We start from the raw sequence: 23,529 nt of genomic DNA, 5'->3' as shown, positions 1-23,529 counted from the left end.
CAATCATATCATAATTATTAATCATTACCTTATTCAGTAACTAATAGCTGGCGGGCTTTGACAAACACCAGCAAGACAGGCAAGGTAGGAGCAGTCAGCGTTGCCAACCGGGGGAATTTTTCCCCATTTTTTGGGAATCTGGGGAATTTCAAACCCAATGGGGAATGGGGAATTCCCCGGGGAATTACATGAAAATTGGGGTATTTCTGGGGAATTTAAAATTTTTTGATATATTTTGTAATTTGTTTTAAAAACCAATAAAATTCCGTAAATGTCATCAAATTTTGGTCATAAATTACTTTACACTACAAGCTGGCCACTCTGTGAGTGTGATCGTACACTTTGTGATTGTGAGTCAGGCATTACTCATTTTCAGTAGCCAGACAGTAGTGTGTCTGTGTCAGCAAGTGATTGTGAAATCCCGTGTCAGTTCTGAGGTCCAGCACTCGGCACTCAGCAGTCAGTCAATTCTGTCTGCTGTCTGTGTGTGTGTGTGTCACTGCAGTATTATAGTTATAATGTGAATCGGAATATGGCTCTGATTTAGTTTATTTAGTAAATTCTTTAATAATTTAATAGCATTTTTCTCACATTTACGTTACACAGTACATACTGTATACAATGGACAGTATACACAACACAGTTAGGCATTGCCATTTTTAATTTTACACACAGTTAAAAAAGACAAGTTATTACTTCTCAATTTGTATTTTTAATGCATTTTGGGTCTGTCCTAGTGAACGATTTTTGGAGCCCCCCCCCCCTCCTATCAATTTTGTACATGTCCAAATTATTATTTATTTAGCATTATTTAGGGTTAGGTTAGGTTAAGACACTTTCTGGGCCGAGCACTGCGGCTAGGATAGGCTAGGGGCCAAGCACTGCGGCCACAGGTTAGCTAAGTAAACCCTAATGCTAAATAAATACTATTTTGGTCATGTACAAAATTGATATGGGGACTGGGGGGGGGTGTCCAAAAATCGTTCATTAGGAATATACCTGCATTTTATACGTCAACAATATTAATAAGAAAAAAGCATTAGTTTTATTCTTTTTCAGATACGAAATGGAGGCAATGGAGACACATAAACGTAAGGCCTCATCTCCTGTGCGTTTCAATAAAAAGAAGGTTGAGTCTATGGTGTCAAGGGTATATCAAGCCAGCTGGGAGAAAACATTTCTCTGGGTGAAACCTAAAGAAGGTAAATACTAAATGTAGGGGTGCATGAAGGGGAGGGGGGGAGTTTAATATGTATGAGTGTTACTGTTGAATAATTGATGATAATGTTTTCCTCTTTATTTGGAGCTATGGGTTGACATTTTTTTATTTTTTTTTTTTGCAGGTAACATACATCTTGCCAGATGCACGTACTGCAATACTACACTAGCAGCCCACAAGAGTGGTCTTGAAAAACATCAGGAATGTTTATTAATACAAAGAAGGTTTTGATTAAAATGTCAGCAAGGTCTTAATTACTTATTGTGTGCTAAACAATATATTTTTACAGCTTTATTATTAATAAACATTTAAATAGGTTGGAGCTAAACATAAAGGAAATATTCCTAAGAACTGTCAGCCCAAGATAGGGCAATTACTTGGCACAAACGCCGTTGCAGACAAGGTTTTTTATCATTACTCAAAGGGTGCTTTTCCCTAATTATTTATACTTAACACTGATTTCAAATTTACAAAATAAAATGATAAAAAAATGGATAAATCAGATAAAGATGGCTGAAATCAGATGGAGCATCCAGGTTGGAGTTCATCACTCCATAAGAATTGTTGACCATCAGTCGATTATCTTGAAAGAGGAGGGGAAGGGGAGCATTCTGGAGGATATTAAACTTAAAAGGAAAGATTCTTATCAAAGAAAATAATTGGAAGAAATTCATCTTTCATGTTATTACATTCTCTGTAAATGTTTCTTGCTAAGAAATTTCAATGATTTAGGACTAAGACTACTAAAATTCTAACAAGTGTTGTTTCTCCTGCCTTGAACGATAGTTTAAAGGAAAAGCTGATGGGAAAGGACTTTGCCATTTTAATTGACGAATCCACTGATGTGGCGTGTAAGAAGATTTTAGCAGTTTGTGTCAGGTAAATAAAACTAAAATTCTAAAACACAGTTGCAGGAAATCTTTATCTTTGTAATTTGAATTTCTTTGACTAAATGATGGAATTTTATTAAATTCAATGTTATGATAAATAAAATATATGAACCCATTCTGAACATGTAATTTGTTTTAGATATTACAGCGAAGAACTGGGCCAAGTAGTTGATGAATATCTAGGGATCGTTGAAGTGGTTAAAACTACAGGAGAGGAACTTTTTAATGCTCTTCAAGAGTTTCTGCAGAAAAGTTTCAACCTCAGCTTCAATAATTGTCTAGCCTTTGCTTCTGATGGAGCAAACAATGTGGCAGGTATATTGTTAATTGTATTTCACTAGCATTTTTTCACAATTTTTATTCTTTTATTTAATTTTTTTTACAAAATTAGAAAATGAAGCAGTCTACATGTAAATTTTACAATTCTCATGTTAAAAATTTTAATATTAGTTTATATTCTCATGTTAAAAAATTTTAATATTAGTTTATTTATAAATCCAAGTGTATTTAAAAAGAACTAAAGTTAGATTATTTCTTACAGGCAAGAATAACTCAGTTTGGTCCAGAGTCAGGAAATACAAAATATAAAATATCTGGATGTAGAAAAATGAAAACATTTACTTGCAATTTTTTTCCAGCAAAAACTATCAACATGTAAAAAATTTTATGAGAGTCCTAGAACATATTTTGGTTTTAAGAGAGGTTAATCCTTCATGCCGACAGGTTAAGTGTGTAATGCACAGCTTAGCCCTGTGTATTGAGCATGCATTTGAGAAAGTTCCAAGTAGTGTCAGTACGTTAATGTGCAGGATTCCTGCACACTTCAGTCAGTCCTCTCTAAGAAGAGAAAATTACCTGGAAGTTTCATCCAACTACAAAGAGGAATGACTTAATCAACTTTAATCTTTAATCAGAATAATTAAAAAGGAATTAGAATACTTTATTAGAATATTAAAGATAAAGTTAAAACCTAAATAGCTTGCTGGTGAAATGGATAACTGTGTTGAGGAGATGGGACTATCGGAAGATGCTTTGCCAAATCCTTTTATGAAGTTCAGCAAGACAAGGGACATTTAAGAATGTTATATTTTAATACTTTTTAAAGAATCAGAAAAATTTACATACCTCTGAAATAAAACAAATACAACATTCTAAATATCTTGTAGGTTTCTTGTCAAGGGTAGAGTATTGAAAAGAATCTACAAAAACAGATCAGCCCTTCTGAAGTACTTCGAAGAATTTGAAAAGAATGCTTCGACCATGCAGCGGCATGAGGTCAGGACCCTTATAAACATGCTAAGAGATGATGCCCTATTCCTGTTGATAGGATTTCTTTATCCTGTTATTGAGGAGTATGAGTCCCTTAATGCAAAGTTTCAGACTGAAACTACAGATCTTTACTTCTTAGAAGACAATCTAAACCTGCTGTACTCAAGCATATGGCGTCGGGCATACGAGAAGGATCATAAGGGGCAGGAAAAGAAGCTTCATGTGTCTAGGATAGACCTGGGTGCCCAGTTTAAATCCAGAAGCTCTGAATTGATCAAGTCAAAGAAGATGACTGAGGAACAGCTCCGATATATCCTGGAGAAAGGAGCTGAGTTCCTCTATGAATTAATTGAACAGACAAAAATTAGAATGCCGGAGACTCGAGTGTCCCTAGCAGCATATTCCAAGATGCTCCCTAAGAATATTGTAAACTCATCATCAAAGCCCACTTTCGATCAACTTCCCTATAAAGAGTTCATTCCTGAAGGTGATTATGAGAAGGTTGAGGATCAACTCAGGAAAATTGATCTCATAGAGTGGGGTGAGGAGGATGAGATTAATCCAAACTCTATGAACCCTGTTCAGTTCTGGGTAGCTTTGAGGGAATATGAAAGAGGGGGAGAAAAGGTTTTTAAAGACCTGGCTGTTCATGCTCTCAAGATATATACTATACCTTGCTCCACTGCATTTGTGGAGAGAGTTTTCTCAATAGTTACTTATCTTAAAACTAGACTACGAAACCGGATAAAATCCCCATTACTTGATTCTTTACTTGTTCTTAAATGCCACCTGCAGGCAATTAATTATTTATATAGATGCTTGTTTTCTTTCAGGGGCTAAATGTTATTAGTATCGGGGATGTGTGTAAAATAAAACTTGGAATTATCTAAATTGTTGATTGCCTGCAGGCCCGCCATATTTGCTGTTATCAGCTAAAAATTACAAAACCTATGTTAGACAGGTTTAATGTAAGTATGTATGGGACAGGACAGGGGAGACACGTAGGACAGGGCATACAGGAAGAAGAATTAGGTCCGAAAGGACTGGCAGTAGAGGACAGGCAGGAAGGACTGGAAGGTCAGGGATGGCAGGGAGGACAGGGGGGACTTATATTTGATGAGGATGAGGAAGTCCTCCTAAGAATTGTTGACTATTTTTTTTAAATATTTTGTAATACATGCACATATGTATAAATATGTATTATTTGTTTAATTTCAGAAATAAATGATTGTGATCTAACTGGAATCTGATATAGATAAATCAATATCAAGGTATTTTTCCTAAAAAATACTTAATTTTAAGGGATTTTTAAAATTTGTTTTTCTTTAAAAGGGCTTATTTATCATGTACTCAGTACCATGAAGGTGGGGAATTTTTGGTTAATTTTGGGAATTTTTAGGACTGAGATTGGGAATTGTCTTATCCAGGAGTTGGCAACGCTGGTCTAAAAGCCGGCTTGTAAACAGTTTACTTTAGTTCAATCAGATGTCCAATAGTATCAATCAGATATTAGTCCAATCGTATCTGTATTTGTTATTAAACGTATCTTTATTGCATTTGCATGTAGTAGGAAATGTGATATCCAACAAGAGCGGATTAAAAAGAAAATTAGAAGTTTCCACAATGAATATTCAGATTAAGCGATCAGGATTAAGGGTATCCAATTCTAAAATTTCAGCTCTGTTCCCACAATTATGAAGTCTTTAAGTTTTTAGCTTATGAATTGTTTACATTTTCCGCCAGAGAAACACTTTTTTATGTTTAAACTTCTCAAATTTTTGTTGAGCCTTAGTAACCGCAAAAAGTTTAGATGTTTAAAACCAAGGATTTAATGCAAGGAAAGTTATTTCAGAGGTGTACTCATCTTTTGTACTGCAGTGTACTGTCACTGGGCGGTAATGTAAACACAAGACGGATGTCGAAGCCTGACATGGGATCCATCTTTCACATAAATAATCAATGAAATATTCTGGTCATAGGAAACTATTATGTAAATTATCAAAGTTATCAAAATTCAATGCTTTTAACCTCCTCGGATACTAAACGAACACTGAGGCATCTTTTCTTGTTTAAAAATTCCGCCCAAGAACTGGTTTCAATATGTACGCAGAGTATACGCTACTGCAATTAACTTTCCTTGCATTACATTCTTGTTTAAAACCATGCACGACGCCCGGCCCTGTGTAGTGTGTACAACACTAGACACAATGGATTGTTTTAAGCCTTTTTTGATTCATTAATATACTTCTACTGGACAATAATCAGGTTCTTCTTTATCAAGAATTGAAGGTAAAACATAAAAACTACAGTGCAGTGCAGACCGTTATTTTTCAGTCTTTTATTGTTGCGGAAATAAGATTGAATCTTACATTATTTTCAAGCCTAAGCTTATCCCCAAAGACCAAATTTCGTAGAACTTTTCACAATACGCGATGTAAAATATTACGCACTTTGTTTGCTGATATTTTTTTATTTCAAAGTTAAAGTAAAATTAGACTCAATTGTGTAATATTTGGTTCAATTTACTAAATTTGGTTTAAAGTAAGAAATTTTTGCGTAAATTTTACATAATCATTTACGTAAAAGTTTGTCGTTAAATGTGGTATGATTTTACATAATTTGGTGAATATGGATTATTTACATTAAAGCAAAGTGGCAATTTAATATTTTCTTCTACAAATTTGAAAATAAAACTTTAAAAATAAACATATCCTTTCCATTTTACAATTTTCAGTTTCTTAACAATAATTCTTTTGCATAATAATCATATTGCAGCAATAAATCATGTTCTTTCTTATATTTAAAGTTCATTGATTGATTGATGCTATTGAACAACAACATCAAGACAGGATTTAACTTGTCCCTGATTATCACACTCTTCTTTTGTTAAATCACACAAAAGAAAATCATTAAGTTCATCACAGGTATTAAATATATCATCCTGAGGTATCACTTCCTCCTCTCTGTTCTCCAACCTAAAGAATCGCGGCATGGGCACAGAACCGGTTTGAGCCCACCTGCTTGGCTCCCCCAGGGCCAGGAAAGATGGCGGAGCGGGATCAGCTGTTTTAGGATTTAGCGGATTCCTGGCCCTAAGCGTGGATCAGAAGCTTGTATTATACTGGGTAAGGCCCATGTCAGTAGAACTTGAAGCTGCATTATTTGTCATGTTTACAACATCTGCTTTTAAACCTGTGGATTCCTGAATTAGAAAAACGGTTTTTAAAGATTGTAAGCTGAAGCATAATTTCAGGTGGCCCTCCATTACAAAAAGGAAAATGCCCGATTCACAACGATACCCTAGAAAGCTTTGTCTGATCAAGTATGAATTACTTATCCGTGTATATAATTTGGAAAACTGATTATTTTCAATTGTGGTTTCTCTACAAAAGTGACTAGCGCATTTCTACTACATGAAAAAAGTACAGAAATGAACGGAATTCGAAACTTTTAAAACAAGAAAGACTACATCTTCCACATTATTAATCAGATAAGCGTTTCAAGGACACCATTGTGAGCCGGGCATTGCCATCTTTGCAGATGAGTCACTTGAAATTACGCTTACAGTCCCTTTAAAGAGAGTGTTCATTATTCATGAAATATGAAAGAGTTTGCTTTACATAAAGAATACATAAAGTCAATTTTTCCTTTAACTATCGAAAAATCAAAGTTACATTTAAGTTCAGTAAACAAAAATAGATATAGTGAAACCCAATTAATAACGAATACATCGGAAGAATTTATCAAATGTCGTCTTGACAATTTTTCAATGAGTTTTATACTATATTATGTAAATTTCAGTATTTGCACAAATAAATAAATATCCATTAATATGCGGGAACAGTTTTAAAGAGTTCCATATAATCATTTAATTAAAAAACTAAATATCTGCAATATTCCATTATCAGAAAGTGAAGAATACAAAATTTGATGAATTCTTTCGATGTATTCGTTATTAAGGGTTTCACTGTAGAAGAAAAATTTATGATTTTGGATAAGTAATTAAATTATTGAACTCTACGAAAATAACTTACCTTCCCTCCTTCTAGAGATCCTCTAGATCGTTTAACCAATTGGTTGGTTGAGTTCTTATGATTAAATGTCGTCTTATCTAGACCAGTCCAATGGTTATCATAGCCCTCACATCCACCATCCTCTCCTTCATATAGTTTTAATCAATTTGAAAAATTGGATTGTCAGAAAAGTTTTATACCCTAACCCGACCCTTTTCGAGAACAAAGAAATAATTATATTCAACAAAAATAGCTTATTTGGAAGCAAGCGTTAGAAGACCACGAGTAAGCAAGTTTTTTTGTTGACTGATTGGCGGCAATTAAACTTTTGCTGCCAAATAGGCGGGTTTTTGATTTCGTAATTAACGGCAGTCGTTTTTTTACCGGGAATTTTGGTAAAGGTTTAATTGTAACGATGTGAACTATATTTTACCCTTTTAACCGAAGAAGAAACGCTAAAAATTGAATTTACAATTTTCTGTAAGATAAAATAATCTAATTGATTTTTTAGAAGATATGCAAGAACAAAAATGTGTTTCTTGTCGAAGCCCGAAACTTTAGATTTTACAAACCCTTAATTGAAAACCTGATTTCGTATTTCTTGAGTCGGGTTCTAAACATTTCTTAATTTTTCTAGAATATTCCGCCTCGAGTTTTTGTTCATTTACAATTTTGTAGGCCTCATTTTACCCATTATGACATGTTTTCAAAAAAAAAATTGAATTTTATATTCAACGTTTGAAATTTGTTGACGGTTTGTCAACATTACTTTGTGTGTTAAGAAATTAAAATAAGCAAGAATGTAGTGCAAGGAAAGTTAATTACAGTTGCATATACTCTGCGTACATATTGAAACCAGTTCTCACTGGGCGGAATTTGTAAACAAGAATGGGTGCATGAGTGCAGCGTTGCCAACTGGGGGAATTTTTCCCCATTTTTTGGAAATCTGGGGAATTTCTACACCAATTGGGAATGGGGAATTCCCCGGGGAATTGAATGAAATTTGGGGTATTTCTGGGGAATTTAAAACTTTTTGATATATTTTGTAAATTGTTATGAAAATGACTAAAATTCATAACAATCTTTGTCATGAATTTTTTTTCGACAAAGATGTATTGATGAATTAAATCGACTCTAATTCAGATCAATCATTTTCAGGGAAAATTTCCCCAAAATAGGGCTTTTTAAATATTGAAAATGCATATTATTAAGTTGTTTTTAATAGTTGATATCAATTTCAAGTGCTTTTTACTGTGTTTTCAGTATACCATAAATATGGGGAATTTTAAGTTGATTTTGGGAATTTTGAAGACAGAAATTGGGAATTATCTTTCCTCGGAGTTGGCAACGCTGCATGAGTGTTCGTTTAGTATCCGAGGAGGTTAAAAGCATTGAATTTTGATAATTTTGATAATTCACATAATAGTTTCCTATGACCAGAATATTTCATTGATTATTTATGTGAAAGATGGATCCCATGTCAGGCTTCGACATCCGTTTTGTGTTTACATTACCGCCCAGTGACAGTACACTGCAGTACAAAAGATGCGTACACCTCTGAAATAACTTTCCTTGCATTAAATCATTTAAATAAAGTAAGTATGTTCTGAATACAACTGTTCACTAAAAAATATTTGTTTATAATTCAAGGATTTGAAAACAATTATGAAACTGAAAAATTTATAAAGTTATAATAATTCACAAGATGAAAGCTATAGAGTTGCAAAGTTGAAAAAGCATTAAAATGTAAAAAAATACTTTCCGTACAATTTTAAAAATTATACAGGATAAGTTTTCGAGCTTCGTGGATTTAGGAAAACAAAAGAAAAATACTCAATAAAAAGGTGGTCACTTTTGAACTGTTAGTCCCTGTTAAAGGATTTCGCACTTAATCGCTTCAATTTAAAGGTTTCCGTTCTGGATTTTGACCTCAGGCGCTTTCTCATTCAAAAGTTCCAACCTAATTACATATACGACTCATTTCGACAATTCAAAATTTAAAGAATAAGCTTTTTCTAAAGCCCCATCTTTAAGTGTTTAACCCTGTGCAATAGAAGAGCTAAAAAAATTAACAGAAAAAGAACATAAAATAATTTAGGTTACTAAAGTGCATGCCGTATTTTACATTATCATGTACAATTAAGCATAATAATGAGACTTCAATGACGTATTTTACATTATCATGTACAATTAAGCATAATGATGAGACTTCAATGACGTATTTTACATTATCATGTACAATTAAGCATAATGATGAGACTTCAATGGCGACTTTAGAAAAAAAATTATTCACGATTTCTTGCAACTTTAAACTTGTTTCTTTCTGAGCTAAATCATTCAATAAGCCTTTCAAGCATCATGTCAGTTTCAGGTCGTCTTTATAGCCTCATCCTTTGTGGGTAACCCTGTATGTTCACTTCTATGTATTATACAATATTGATTTCTGCATAATTAAATATGAATATAACATAAATAATTTCGATGGGGAAAAATATGCAATGGATTTGGAATTTGGAATATGCATAAGTTCAAATCGTCATGCAATGTGAAAATGTATACCGATACCGTTAACCCTAATAATAGGGATAGTGCCTCGGATTTCATCTAAAAATTAAAATTTTGACAAATATTGTTTGACATATTAATTTATTCCCAAAGGCTCCTTTTCTCTTTTTTCCATGTATTATATTAACAAATATAGCAAATTATATAGACTTTTGAGTTTTGATAAGTTACTTCAATTCTAAAAAAAGTATTTCTATAGCGAAATGCATATTCAAATACTGCATTTTCATACAGTGAAACCCTTAATAACGAATACATCGGAAGAATTTATCAAATGTCGTCTTGACAATTTTTCAATGAGTTTTATACTACATTACGTAAATTTCAGTATTTGCGAAAATAATTAAATAGCCATGAATATGTGGGAACAGTTTAACCCTATCTCTGCTGGGGTACTTAAAAACCAGAATATGCTGGGGGGGGGGTCAATTTGACCCCCCCCTCTAAATCCCATGTTTGATGTTCAAATGTGACAAATGATACATCATTGGAAAGCTCTTGTGCTCTACTTTTAGAATCTGCAAAGCAATTTGAAAATTTGCAAAAATTGAATTTTTTATCGCAAAATCCAGTTATATAGTTAAAATGTTTGCAAAAAAAAATTTGTCCAAAAAATGAAAAATTATACATTTTTGAAAAGCCCTTGACCATGCCATTTCAAATATGCAAATATTTTTGCAAAATTTTAAATCACCTAATTTTTAATCAAGAAAAACTAAAAATGTGCAAATTTCCTTTGACAGGTTGTTTGCAAAAAATTTGCAATTTTTTTCGCAAAACTTGTGCAATTCGATCCTTATGTCAAAGGCTTTCCAAAAAACTAAATTTTATCAAAATCTGACAAGTGGAAGTGGGTCAAAACAAAGATTTAGTTTGTTAGGAAAAAGCAGCCATTCAGGCAGTGTGCCTGAGGAATCAGGCAGTTAGTATTAAAGCCCGGTTTTAGGTCTAAAGGGAGGGCTTTGGGTATGTAGGAAAAGTCAAAAAATTTCAACAGCCTCAGACCAATACTTTTTGAGTTATGTAAAAAAAACTACAGGGGGGGTCAAATTGACCCCCCCCCCCAGCAGGAATAGGGTTAAAAGAGTTCCATATAATCATTTAATTAAAAAACTAAATATCTGCAACATTCCATTACAAGAAAGTGAAGAATACGACATTTGATGAATTCTTTCGATGTATTCGCTATTAAGGGTTTCACTGTAGGTGGGATTAAAACTTAAATAAACTGACACCTCTTCTTACCTCTTAAAAAGTCTTATATATATATATATATATGATTAAGCTTTTCGCTATATATCTATTTTAGCTATAGCTAAACGACTGGACCAAATGGGCTGATATTTTTTTGAGGAAACCCATAGGTATCTTGGAGGTAGCATAGGCTAAATGAAATTCGAATTCATTTTTTCAAACATTTTTATTTTTTTCTTAAGAATTCCACGGGCAACGCCGGGCACTTTAGCTAGTCTATATAATAAAGCTCTTCACCGTTCATATATCTATTTACATGTTAGCTATCAGCTGGGCAAACGGCTGGACCAAATTGGCTGAATTTTTTTTTATCGAACTCATGGTTACTCCGTGGGTAACATAAACTAAAAAAATTAAATTTGTTTCAAGATAAAACAATTTAAAAAGGTTTTTTCTTAAATTTTTTTAAATACCACGGGTAAAATGCCGGACACTTCAGCTAGTTTTTATAATTACGATAATGCAGACAGAGAGAAATGTTTAAGATGTTCAGTAGACTATACGATAGTCAGCATTGTGCACATTCATAAATATCAGAATACGTTAAGAGTTGTCATGTTATACAATATGATGTACATTTACAATATAATATCATGTAAAACAAGAAAAAAAATAACATGAACCTTTTCCTTTTTGGACAAATAAATCTTTATATTAATTTGGATTGTCTGTTTCTTTCGTTTTTGTAAAATACGATCGGTTCCGAACTTTTTTTTTGGTAACTCACAAAACCTAGCTGCAGTGCAGGCCCAGGGTAGGTTTATGACCGGTTGAAATTTAAAACTTTTGCTTGAAAAAATGTAGAAAACATAATTTTTTGAAGAAAAATCTGCAAAAAATTTTGTTTATTAGAGTACGATGTGAAAAAGCAAAATAATATTTCTTAACAAAATAAAACTACAAAATTATCGTACTCCATTCATTAATCACGGTTTCCAATATCAGGTTTTATAACGAAACCTAAACTTAAATTTCGAAATTTCAGTAAAATTTGTATGATACTTGGAAAATCCCGCCGGCCCCGCCCCCCCCCCCCTTTTGGCTAAGCTTCCTCTTTTAATCAAGTGCAGTTTACAAGCGTTTAATGAGCGTTTTGTATAACCTAATTAAACAATACATCTTACTAAGTGTTTTATAAAGCAACAACATATAAAAATTGAATCAATTTAGCAATGGTTTTTATATAGTTTCTACATGAGTATATTTTGATCAAACAAATTTTGGAGGTTTAGTGAAACTAAACTTTTAAACTTACCTTGATCTTGTGGATCAGATATGGAAAACGTCGCGGGTTTCTGAAAACCGGTTTTCTTAAAATCCTGCCAGCCCGCCATTTTCTTTTTCTTCATAATCTGGTTTTTGATCTTTGCTTTCTCGTAGAGTTTGTTAAATGTGTTAACTATTATAGGTATTGGGAGAGAGATTATCAAAACTCCACTGATAGCACAGCAGGCACCAACTAGCTTGCCAAACCAAGTCTTTTTAACAAATAAATTCATAAATATAAAAAATATGTGTATTTAGATAGTGGTAACCAAAAAACAGTGGAATGATTGTCGTCTTTGTAATTTCTTTCGATTAAACAATGTAGTTTGCAATTTTAATAAAACTATGATATATATGTAAATAACCAGGTTTAGGACACAATGCTAGACATATTTCTGCTATAAATTACGAATTCTTATCAAAGTTTCGCAATGAAAAATACTTTAATTTGAAAAAAAAATTAAATTTATTTAGCCTTTGTTACCCTGGGATAACAAATTTCTGTCAATTTGGATTAGTCGTTTGGTCAGCTATATATATTTATATGAGCTTGATTACATAGATTTACTGCTTTTTGTATCCAGTCTTCAGTTATAATGTAAACATTACAAAATAGGTTTGAAAAAAAGAATAAATAATATTGTTCTTGACTCTTGAGCTCTGAACAATCAACTGGGTTTCGTGTTAGGCAGAAATTACAAATTGAATTTTATACAAATACAAGGCCTTCACTCTGTTCAAAAGTTATTTGCTCAAGAACATAAAAAATAAAGAGTTAAATTAAAAAAGAATTCGAAATTATCTAGCTGGTTTTATCAAAATTTTAATGTTTAAAGGATAATCAAGGCAAATTCCAGAACCCTTCAATTTAAAAGCGCATTTACGATTAAAAAAAAAAACAGAAAAATATTTACCTATTTTAGTCAGACAAAGGTGCCGTCAAGATTTAATTTGAAATTTGTGCAAATGTGAAAATTTTCAAATTTTAGGAACATGTTCAATGTTCAATTCACACCGGTACCTTTTATTCCATGGTCAGATGAATTATCTTTATTTCATTATTTTCAACCGTGGTTTCCCTGTTAAAGAAAATTTTGTTATGTTTCAGAAACATTGAAGAAAACTGTCAGAAATCAACAAGTTGAAAGATTGAAAAATTATTACTCATATAGAGGTATAAAGCAGGAATGGGGGTGGGGAGGGGAGGATTGCAAGCAAGGGGGATGAAAATTTAGGTGCGCCGGATTTCCCCCCTGGAAAATATCTTAACCCGCCCCTGATAGGGAGGGAGGGGGGGGGGGTGGACGGCTTTTAATATTATTTACAGTACTTTTAAACCTCTCTAATACACTCATATATCTTCTATATGTATAATCAAGCTCTTCGTTCATATATATATATTTGTATACTTGTATATATGTTAGCTATAGCTTGCTACCAGCTGGACTAAATTGGATGTATATATATGTATATGTATATATATATGTTCATAAATATATATATTTGTATACTTGTATATATGTTAGCTATAGCTGGCTACCAGCTGGACCAAATTGGATGTATATATATGTATACGTGTATATATGTATATGTTCATAAATATATATATTTGTATACTTGTATATATGTTAGCTATAGCTGGCCAATGGCCAAACAGCTGGACTGGACCAAATAGGATGACATTTATCGAGAAAACCCATGGGTAACATAGGCTAAAAAAATTGTTTTTTTCAATTTTGAATAATTTTTTTTAAAATTCAATTTTTTCTTTCAAAATTCAATTTTTTTTATTTCTTCGACTCTGACTTTATGAATTATATTCCTTAGGCGTGATATCTCCATACCCCACTGAGGTCATGGTAATGATCGCCCAGTACAAGGCTGCGGGCATAGAAATGAACTCGTCCGGGTTTGCGTCCTTCTCCACCACGAAGGTCAACCCGGAGAAGATCAACATTCCCATGATAACAACTGTTTAGGGTTTATACATCTTCATTAACTTGCTTCATATCAAATTAAAGTAACAAAGGAATTGAGTCCTTGTCAAAAAAAATCAGAAATGAGAACATTTTTTTCGATGCTTATTGCTCTTGAACAAGAGAAACTATGATTAAAAATATGTAATATTTTTATATAATGTCGAAGGAATTGAGTCTTTGCCAAAAACTCAGATTTTCTAATTCTTTTATCTGTTGAACCCAATGTCGTAGACCTTTGATATTTAAAAATATGAATTTGAAATATTAAAGGTTTACACCCTCAGCTTGCAAAGATATATGGATAAGAATTTTTCATTTTGTGGCAAAGAGCTAATTCCTTCCACGTTATATGGAAATATAATTGTGGAGTGTATGGTTACTTTTATTAGCTCTTCGAAGTTTAAATTTTTTGATAATTTTGCAGAAATAAATAGTTTTGCAACTTTAAGATACTTTTAACTTGGAATTTATAAGGAAAAAATTTCTAAAATTTCTTTAACATTTTTTTTTGTTTTTTTCTAAAGGAACTGAAAACTTGCTTCTAACACTAAATGTGTAATCCTTGTCAATAAGCTTAAAAGAAATGAAGGAAAAATTTATGTTAAATTGGTAAAAATGTGATCGAAAGTCAGAGTTTGCTGTGGTAAGGATCAACCTGTTAAATCTGCGTGGTCAAAGTCAAAGTTTGACAAATTAAGTAACAAAAGCAAAATTTTAAAACATAACATTTTGAAATATTACAAATTTCTCAGGATTTTGTGGAGCCTCTTAAAAACGAAGGAATTACTAAAAGAAGTTTTTGTCTTGTCAAAACTCAAAACAAAGCTCTCCTCAAAGAAAATGATCGTGGCCACCATCAAAATTTTCCAAATACAAAAGTTTGAATATTTGAAGTTTGTATATTCCTAGAGCAAGCAATCCAAGCTCTTTATATGATGCTTTCAGAGTTGCCCCCAGGGTTTGTAAACCAGTTATATGCCTTAATAATAATAATAATAATAATAATAATAATAATAATCATAATAATAATAATAATAATAATAATAATAATAATAATCATAATAATGTTACCTAATCTAAAAATTCTAAGAATTCTCATAATCCGGAAGACTTGAGCAATCCGTCTCATCTCATCCTAAACATTTTGTGTTTAGACCAAACATTCCGATTTTATTTTCCGAAAGTTACATATACAGGGTGTCGAAATAAAAATCTTTATAAGATGAAAGTTACTATAACCAGAAAGACAAGTATGATAAACCATTATAAAAAATTATTTTTGTTTAGTTATTAGTATTATATAGTTGATAATTTGTTCGAATACGTAAATTTGTGAAACCAGTTTTTAAGCAAAACTAAAAATACTTTCTTAACTTAACTAATTTCAATCGAAGTGTGACGTAGTTAAAATAAATATTTGAAAAATCTAACACTTCATACAAAATATCTTCACCAATTTACAAATTACGGAATCATTTTTTTCACCGTACTCCAACCAAAATTTTGCAGATTTTTAACATTGATGGATTTTTAAAAATTTTAATTTTAGATTTAGATATTTTTTAAATTCGTTCTAGTTAAGATAGTGTTTTGACAAAATCTGAACATGTAGATGTTATAAACGCATCATAAACAGACAAACAGACAAAAAGACAGACAAATAGACAGACAAATAGACAGACAAACAGACAGACAAATAGACAGACAAATAGACAGACAAACAGACAGACAAACCAATAAACAAGCAAAAAACTAAAAAATGAAGATCCACTGCAGGGTAGAATAAAAAGCAAGGCAAGCTATAACGACATAATCTTTAATTATAAAGATTCACTGCATAATTTGACATACTTGCAAACTTTTAATTGTCCAGTGTTTTTGCAGAGTTTAGGTGGTTAAGAATATTAAAATACTGCAATACTGTGAGTTATTTTTAGAAACCAGCAGACCACACCAAACATAGATAGATAGATAGATAGATAGATAGATAGGTAGCTAGATAAGATATATAGATAGATAGATAGATAGATAAGATAAGATAAGATACGATATATTTTATTGCTAACAATACATATGTTACAGGCAAAAAATGTGCAACTATTTATTGTTTAAATATATATGTACTTTAGCAATTAAAGGTGGGGATTTGCTTTCACATTTGGGGCATACTCCCAACCTAATTAATAAAATCTTAACATTTTGTGGGCTTAACAGTGTACGGTCTTAACATAGGTGTATCTGTGTATATTCTTTATAGTCTACAGGTTGTACAGCATACGGTATTTACAGTGTACAGACTTTAACAGTGTACGGTCTTAACATAGCTAGGTGTATCTGTGTATATTCTCGATAGTCTACAGGTTGTACAGCATACGGTATTGACAGTGTACGGTCTTTACCTGATATTCTCCTGAGCTCTTCATGTTTGAGAGTCCTAATGATACAAAATAAGGGACTATTCCTAGCAGATCAATTACATTCATCCCTTCCTTTATAAATCTCCATTTCTGAGGGGACGCAATAAACCTAAGTACATGGTTCTTAAATACTGGTTTTAAATCTGTTAACAAATGCTCAGATTTAGAATTACTATTATTTCTAATCCCTATATATATGCAACCTGATGGTGCAAACCGTGACCATTCAAATTTTTGCTACCAGAAATATCTGGAATATGAAGACGACTTTTAAACTCAAGTTATGACTTTAAATAGTCCGATGAACATGAGACGCAGTAATTGTGTAGTGTAAACAGAACCATTTCAATTAATAAGTGATTTAATAAGTTACTTATAGTAAAACTATTTGCTTTATAACACCATAAAATACACGTAAATATTGCTTTAATGTCGTCATCCTTTTCTACAGTTTTATGGTTCTCACTGCATATTATCTAGTAGAATTTGCAGTTTACAATATCAAAGCTTTACGACGTCAGGTTGCAAAGATTGACAAAATAAAAAATCAGATTTTATGACGTTATATCGGTATCATATCTTAAAGAATAAAGAGAACTTGCAGCTTGATTTTAAAACCTGAAGTGTTTATCAATTACGAAGCTGTAAGTTTACATTTATTACAATATGGAAAATGTTTTCTCTGAATTAGACCAAAGCGGAAAAGTGTTCGGTTGCATCTCTTTGTTTGATTTTCTTTTGTCCTAGTAAAAATTGTGCATTGCTTGATAAAAGACTTTTAAAAACACGCAATTTGGTATTTCGTGAAAATACTCAGATTTTTCTTAAAACCTTTTTGTTTTGGACGATTGTTAAAAAGATTTTTTTTTTAATTATTACAACTGCCTGTTAAAACCCATTACTGTTTAAATTTAAAATCCTTAAGGTTGAGAGGAAAGAACCTCTGGCGACACTTTAAAAATCGGCCCGGTTTCAATAGTTGACGCATTATTTTTGTAACGTGCGTAGATCACTACGTAAAATGAATAAAACCAGTATTTAAGAATTTCCTGATAACGTATTCTACAGTAAACCATGTTATAAAAATAGCTTCAGATATAGCAAAATCAGGATGCTCGTTGGTCTCGTTAGAGTCTGGATCAGTTACCTAGAGTACAGATGGATATTGTTTTTTATGTATTCCAGGCCAATTCGTATCAAGATTTAGTTCAAGAGACTTTATAATAAGAGACTAATGTATTATTCATAGAATTGCATCCTCAATTCACAACAGTGTCCTTTCCATTTTTATTTGTGCAACAAATAGAAAAATATTTGCCATTTTCTATCTAAAATTCTGTTGAAATCTTTAAACTTGTCCCTGACATGCATAAATCTACAAGTCTCTTTGAATGTCATCAATTTTAAGATAAAAAATAAGGAATCTCTTCAATATTTTTACTCAGCTAACATGGTTTAAAGGGTAGGATTGGTAATCAGGCAAGGAGGGTCTTTTAATTGAAATTAGGTCGCAGTTTCTTTAAATAATGTTATGATTTATAAACTCCACATTTACCTAAACTACCTGAACACTTTACCTGAACTATCTAAACTACCTGAATACATGAACTACCTAAACTACCTAAACTACCTGAACTACCTGAACTAATTGAAATACCTAAACTACCTGAACTACCTAATCTACTTGAGCTATCTAAACTACCTAAACTACCTGAACTACATGAACTACTTAAACTACCTGAACTACCTGAACTACCTGAACAACCTGAACTGCCTGAACTACCTGAACTACCTAAACTACCTAAACTACATGAACAACCTGAACTAACTGAACTACATGAACTACCTAAACTATCTAAACTACATGAACAACCTTAACTACCTGAACAATCTGAACTGCCTGAACTACCTGAACTACCTAAACTACCTGAACTACCTGAACTACCTGAACTACCTGAACTACCTAAACTACCTGAACTACCTGAACTAATTGAAATACCTAAACTACCTGAACTACCTAATCTACCTGAACTATCTAAACTACCAACATACCTGAACTAGCTAAACTATCTGAACTTTTTAAACAACTTGAATTACTTAAACTACCTGAACTACCTAAACTATCTGAACTACCTGAAGTACCTGAACTAACTAAACTACATGTACTACTTGAACTATCTAAACTACCTAAACTACCTGAACTACCTGAACTACTTAAACTACCTGAACTACCTGAACTACCTGAGCTACCTGAACTACCTGAACAACCTGAACTGCCTGAACTACCTGAACTACCTAAACTACCTAAACTACATGAAAAACCTGAACTAACTGAACTACCTGAACTACCTAAACTATCTAAACTACATGAAAAACCTGAACTACCTGAACAATCTAAACTGCCTGAACTACCTGAACTACCTAAACTACCTGAACTACCTAATCTATCTGAACTACCTGAAGTACCTGAACTACTTGAACTACCTGAACTACCTGAACTACCTAAACTACCTGAACTACCTGAACTACCTGAACTACCTACACTACCTAAACTACCTGAACACTATACCTGAACTACCTGAACACTTTACCTGAACTACCTAAACTACCAACATACCTGAACTAACTAGACTATCTGAACTTTTTAAACAACTTGAATTACCTAAACTATCTGAACTATCTAAACTATCTGAACTACCTGAAGTACATGAACTACCTTAACTATCTAAACTACCGTAACTACCTGAACTACCTGAACACTATACCTGAACTAACTGAACACTTTACCTGAACTACCTAATCTACCTGAAGTACCTGAACTACTTGAACTACCTTAACTATCTAAACTACCTGAACTACCTAAACTACCTGAACTACCTAAACAACCTGAACTACCTAAACTAACTAAACTAACTAAACTACCTGAACTAGCTAAACTAGCTAAACTACCTAAACTACCTGAACTACCTAAACAACCTGAACTACCTAAACTACTAGAGCTGAAAACTTTTGTGTTGGATATCCAGAGAAAGAGTTTCTTAAATTGATATCCAGATTAAATATTGCTTGTTCTCCACATGAATTTAAACTCCAGATTAATTATTCGACGGGATATCTGGATATTTCATTCTAAAGTTTTCAGCTCTGAACTAACTAAACTACCTGAACTACCTAAACTACCTGAAATACCTAAACTACCTGAACTGTCTAAACAACTTGAACTATCTAAACTACCTGTACTCCCTAAACTAATTAAACTACCTGAACTACCTGAAGTAAAGTACCTGAAAGGCTGGTATGGTGCTAAGTATTAAGGCCAAAGTAGAAACTATCACAAATCCAATTGATATTACAGCAATCACCTAAATTATCAAAATTTAAAACATTAAAAACATTTTAATATAATAATAAAAAAAAAGAGTGATACAAAAATAATTTGCTCCGCTCCTCTGAGCAAAGTAATATTTTGGTGCTAAACTACAATTTAAAGCTTAAAGGAAATTCAAAATAGTTTCATTATTGAAATTATCTTTAAAGAGTCGACGTCATTTCAAATTAAAAAGTGCCATATCCGATTCACAACGTTACCATTATATATTTTAAACAACAATAATGGGGAAGATATTATCTTTTTTAATCTAGAAAAATGTTCAATTCTGTAAATTAGGTAAGTTTTCTCTGCTGTACAAAATCAGCAATTCACTTCTATAGAGAAACTCTAATTACAAATTATCCGTTTTATTTCGATAAACTAGGATATTTTCAGACAAAAGTGAAACGTGCCTGCCCTTCTACAATTGGAGTGTCTTCAGTCGACTTATTTTCAAATAGTAAGATGTCTGAGCAAAAATGATGCATTATCCTTGTTTTTCTATTTGAAAATTGATTATTTGAAATTTGGGTTCTTTTTGAAAATGCATATAGCTGGATAGAAACAAAAGGAAGACGATATTTTCCTTTGTCTTTATCTGAAAAAGGGCTAAAGTGTACCGTTGTGAACTGGGCTTGTACCGTTTTAAATTATATCAAAAGAACTTTTAACAAAAGAAAGAGTATAGATATTTTTTTTACTTTTTGAATGTCCTTAAATTTCACGGAAACAGACGAGGGCAATTTTCTAATGTAAAGCAAACAAAATAGGCATTTTAAAAAAGCTAAAAAAAAATTTATTTTTAAAAAAAATCCATGAAACGCTGCAATTTTACTTTTTGCTGTACTAAATACTAACTTTATTTTGTAAACAAAAACGAAGATTTGTGTACATTCTCTACACTCTACACTCTACACTCTACACTCTACACTCTACACTCTACACTCTACACTCTACACTCTACACTCTACACTCTACACTCTACACTCTACACTCTAAATTCTACACTCTACATTCTACACTCATACTCAGTGACCGTTTAATATATTCTGTTATTAATGATAAAACAAACACATGGAACTTTTTCCTTCTTATAAATTCCTGAATCATGCAAATACAAAATGTTGAAGCAAAGAACTCGATTGTGAATAATAAAGAGTTTTCCAAATTATATTTTATATATTGAGAATCCAGGGGAAGCAATCTCAATAAAAACTAGAAATCCTATTAGAGTCCAGTATTATGGTAGTATGGTGTTCTCTTTACTATTGCAGACATTTATTCTCACAGATATTACAGATCGGACAATTCATATTTTGTAGAGTAAACATAATTATAAAGTAAAATGGGACAGATATACATCAAGTTCCAGATTTTTTTTTGGATTATATATACTTATATATACATATATAAATGATCTACAAAACTTCTCATAGCAGTGCGCACGACCCACGTACAAATTATACAAATTGCCAAAGTAGTGTACGGTCTCAAAAATCTATAAAAACATATGATTTATGAAACTTTTGTCTTTTGATTTTAGTTGAAAAGATTTTTTTTTTCATTGGCAAAACTGTTTGAATGCATATTAACTTTCTTTTCTAAGGTTTAAGGTACTTCCCTTTTATAAGTGGCAAGAGTAATTTACAAGAGTTTCCTTCAATGCAATGTGGAGGCAATAGAAAATAATTGTTATTGTAAACAATAACAAAAACGCATAGAGTAAACAAGGCCCGTAGCTAGGGGGGCACAGGGGCACGTACCCCCCTGTCACAAAGGTGGGCCCCACTTTCTGAGACAAAAAAGAAGAAAATTAAAAATTAAAAGAATGTAACGAAAAATGAAAGAAAAAATAAAAAAGGGGAGACAAATTGTCCTAAAATCTAATTTTTGTTACCAATACTATGTGTAAAGAACTATTTTTTCTTCAAATTACAGAAAAATTTAGTGCTTTTTTGAAATAAAATATTTGGGAATTTTTATTTCTATCCTGTCTTGTGAAATCATAGGGTTTATATTATTTTTTTTAGTACTTTGAGAAACTTATCCTTTTCCCTTCTTTAATTATATTAATGATTCTGATGAACCATCGTATAGCAAAAACTAAAAATTAACATGGAGACAAATTTGAATTATTTACAAAATATGGCCAGGTTTAGGAGAACTGTTTGTACTCAAGCTTGCAATGCGAATTTTTTTCGAATTTTAGTTTTGAGAAAGATTTTCATGTTTGAGCTTTTTTATCTTTACACGAATTTACATTTTTTACTTTCCCTGTACTGTAATATAAATAAGTATTATTGGCTATTCGTGATTCAAAAATTTTCAGTATTTCATTTATTTATAGTTTTATTCAAATCTCTACATCTCATACCTTCAGCTTTATGTTTTGTTTTGATGCAAATATAGCTTCTCAATTATTTAATAGTAATTAAGGGATGGAAAACAGACAAAATATTTATCTTAATAAACTATAATGTGTGAAAAGTTAAAAATCTAGATTTTTAATCTACGTTCATTGATTTTCCCCTTATTGAGTTTTTAAGGTCAAACTAAATTTTCGCTTGTAGCGCGTCCCTTTCATATTAACCTATGCAATTTTTTACTTTTGTGACCCCCCCCCCTTAGAAATTCCTAGCTACGGGCCTGTGGTAAACAAAAACAGTAAAGGACTGGGAAATTCAATTCATCTTGCAGTAAACTTTTAAATTTACATTAAATTTTATTTTTGATGGAATTCTCTTGTGTCAAATTGTTCAGGAATTAGACTTCTAAGACGAATGTACATTGTAAAAATTACACTTTAAAACGATTTTATGCATAATTTCTAGTACCTTTTCATGCAAAGATGGCAATATCAGATTCACAACGGTACCAAGGGCATCCGTAGTACATTTGAATTTCCGAGCCGGGTCAACCCTGGTCTCAGTTTGTACTGTATCACCCGGACATTGGGTAAATAAGACAGACACTCAATAGGACTAGCCGGTGCAACAAGGTTGACGCGGTCAGACTTTAGGTTGAATTTGCTTTTACTAAAAGGTCAGAGGTGCGTAGTACGCTTAAAAACATTGATCTGATCATGTATGAGTAAAATATCTAACTGTGTTTATAATTTTGTAAACTGATAATTTTCAATTGGGTTCTCAACAAAAGTGACGAACGTATTTATACTGAAGAAAAAAAATATTAGGAATTATCAAAATTTAAAACTTTTAAACCTAAAAAAAAACGATAATAAATTCCAAATTATTGACCAGAAAAAGGTGTCATGGGTATCTTTATGA

General features: G+C 32.1%; 2 protein-coding genes across 8 annotated transcripts in view; one reads left to right on the top strand and one right to left on the bottom strand.

Moving 5' to 3' along the window:
• Window positions 1-960: 960 nt before the first annotated feature.
• Window positions 961-5,272, top strand: LOC111714479 (uncharacterized). 6 transcript variants are annotated; one of them, XM_023489599.1, is made up of 7 exons: window positions 1,540-1,622; window positions 1,723-2,098; window positions 2,249-2,424; window positions 2,651-3,176; window positions 3,276-3,865; window positions 4,597-4,649; window positions 4,778-5,272. In XM_023489599.1, exons 4-6 carry the CDS (start codon window positions 3,100-3,102, stop codon window positions 4,626-4,628), a joined length of 699 nt encoding a protein of 232 aa, XP_023345367.1. In that variant the 5' UTR covers window positions 1,540-1,622; window positions 1,723-2,098; window positions 2,249-2,424; window positions 2,651-3,099; the 3' UTR covers window positions 4,629-4,649; window positions 4,778-5,272. The 6 variants fall into 6 exon arrangements, 4 of the variants coding, with proteins under 4 accessions (XP_023345368.1, XP_023345367.1, XP_023345365.1 ...); XR_002767984.1 differs by having other exon boundaries at window positions 3,276-4,649; XR_002767985.1 differs by lacking the exons at window positions 2,651-3,176; window positions 3,276-3,865; window positions 4,597-4,649; window positions 4,778-5,272 and adding exons at window positions 961-1,202; window positions 1,344-1,420 and having other exon boundaries at window positions 1,536-1,622; window positions 2,249-2,518.
• A 1,197-nt stretch (window positions 5,273-6,469) lies between these two features.
• The window catches only part of LOC111714478 (potassium voltage-gated channel protein Shab), a 44,812-nt gene continuing 27,752 nt past the window's right edge, over window positions 6,470-23,529 (bottom strand). Inside the window, exons 15-24 of one of the 2 annotated variants that reach the window (XM_023489595.1) lie at window positions 20,157-20,234; window positions 17,922-18,019; window positions 16,855-16,981; window positions 15,525-15,590; window positions 15,361-15,436; window positions 14,299-14,447; window positions 12,466-12,688; window positions 9,957-9,995; window positions 7,413-7,537; window positions 6,470-6,580 (exon numbers count right to left, since the gene is read on the bottom strand). In XM_023489595.1, coding sequence (XP_023345363.1) covers window positions 6,482-6,580; window positions 7,413-7,537; window positions 9,957-9,995; window positions 12,466-12,688; window positions 14,299-14,447; window positions 15,361-15,436; window positions 15,525-15,590; window positions 16,855-16,981; window positions 17,922-18,019; window positions 20,157-20,234 — 1,080 coding nt within the window. In that variant the 3' untranslated portion in view covers window positions 6,470-6,481. The remainder of the gene's footprint in view (window positions 6,581-7,412; window positions 7,538-9,956; window positions 9,996-12,465; window positions 12,689-14,298; window positions 14,448-15,360; window positions 15,437-15,524; window positions 15,591-16,854; window positions 16,982-17,921; window positions 18,020-20,156; window positions 20,235-23,529) is intronic. The other variant, XM_023489596.1, reaches the window with a different exon arrangement.

The sequence above is a fragment of the Eurytemora carolleeae genome, unplaced genomic scaffold (assembly GCF_000591075.1).
Source record: "Eurytemora carolleeae unplaced genomic scaffold, Eaff_2.0 scaffold1530, whole genome shotgun sequence".
In the NCBI taxonomy this organism is placed as follows: domain Eukaryota; kingdom Metazoa; phylum Arthropoda; class Copepoda; order Calanoida; family Temoridae; genus Eurytemora; species Eurytemora carolleeae.
The sequence above is the reverse complement of the archived record's forward strand: the minus strand, read 5'-3'. Positions and strand labels throughout refer to the sequence as shown.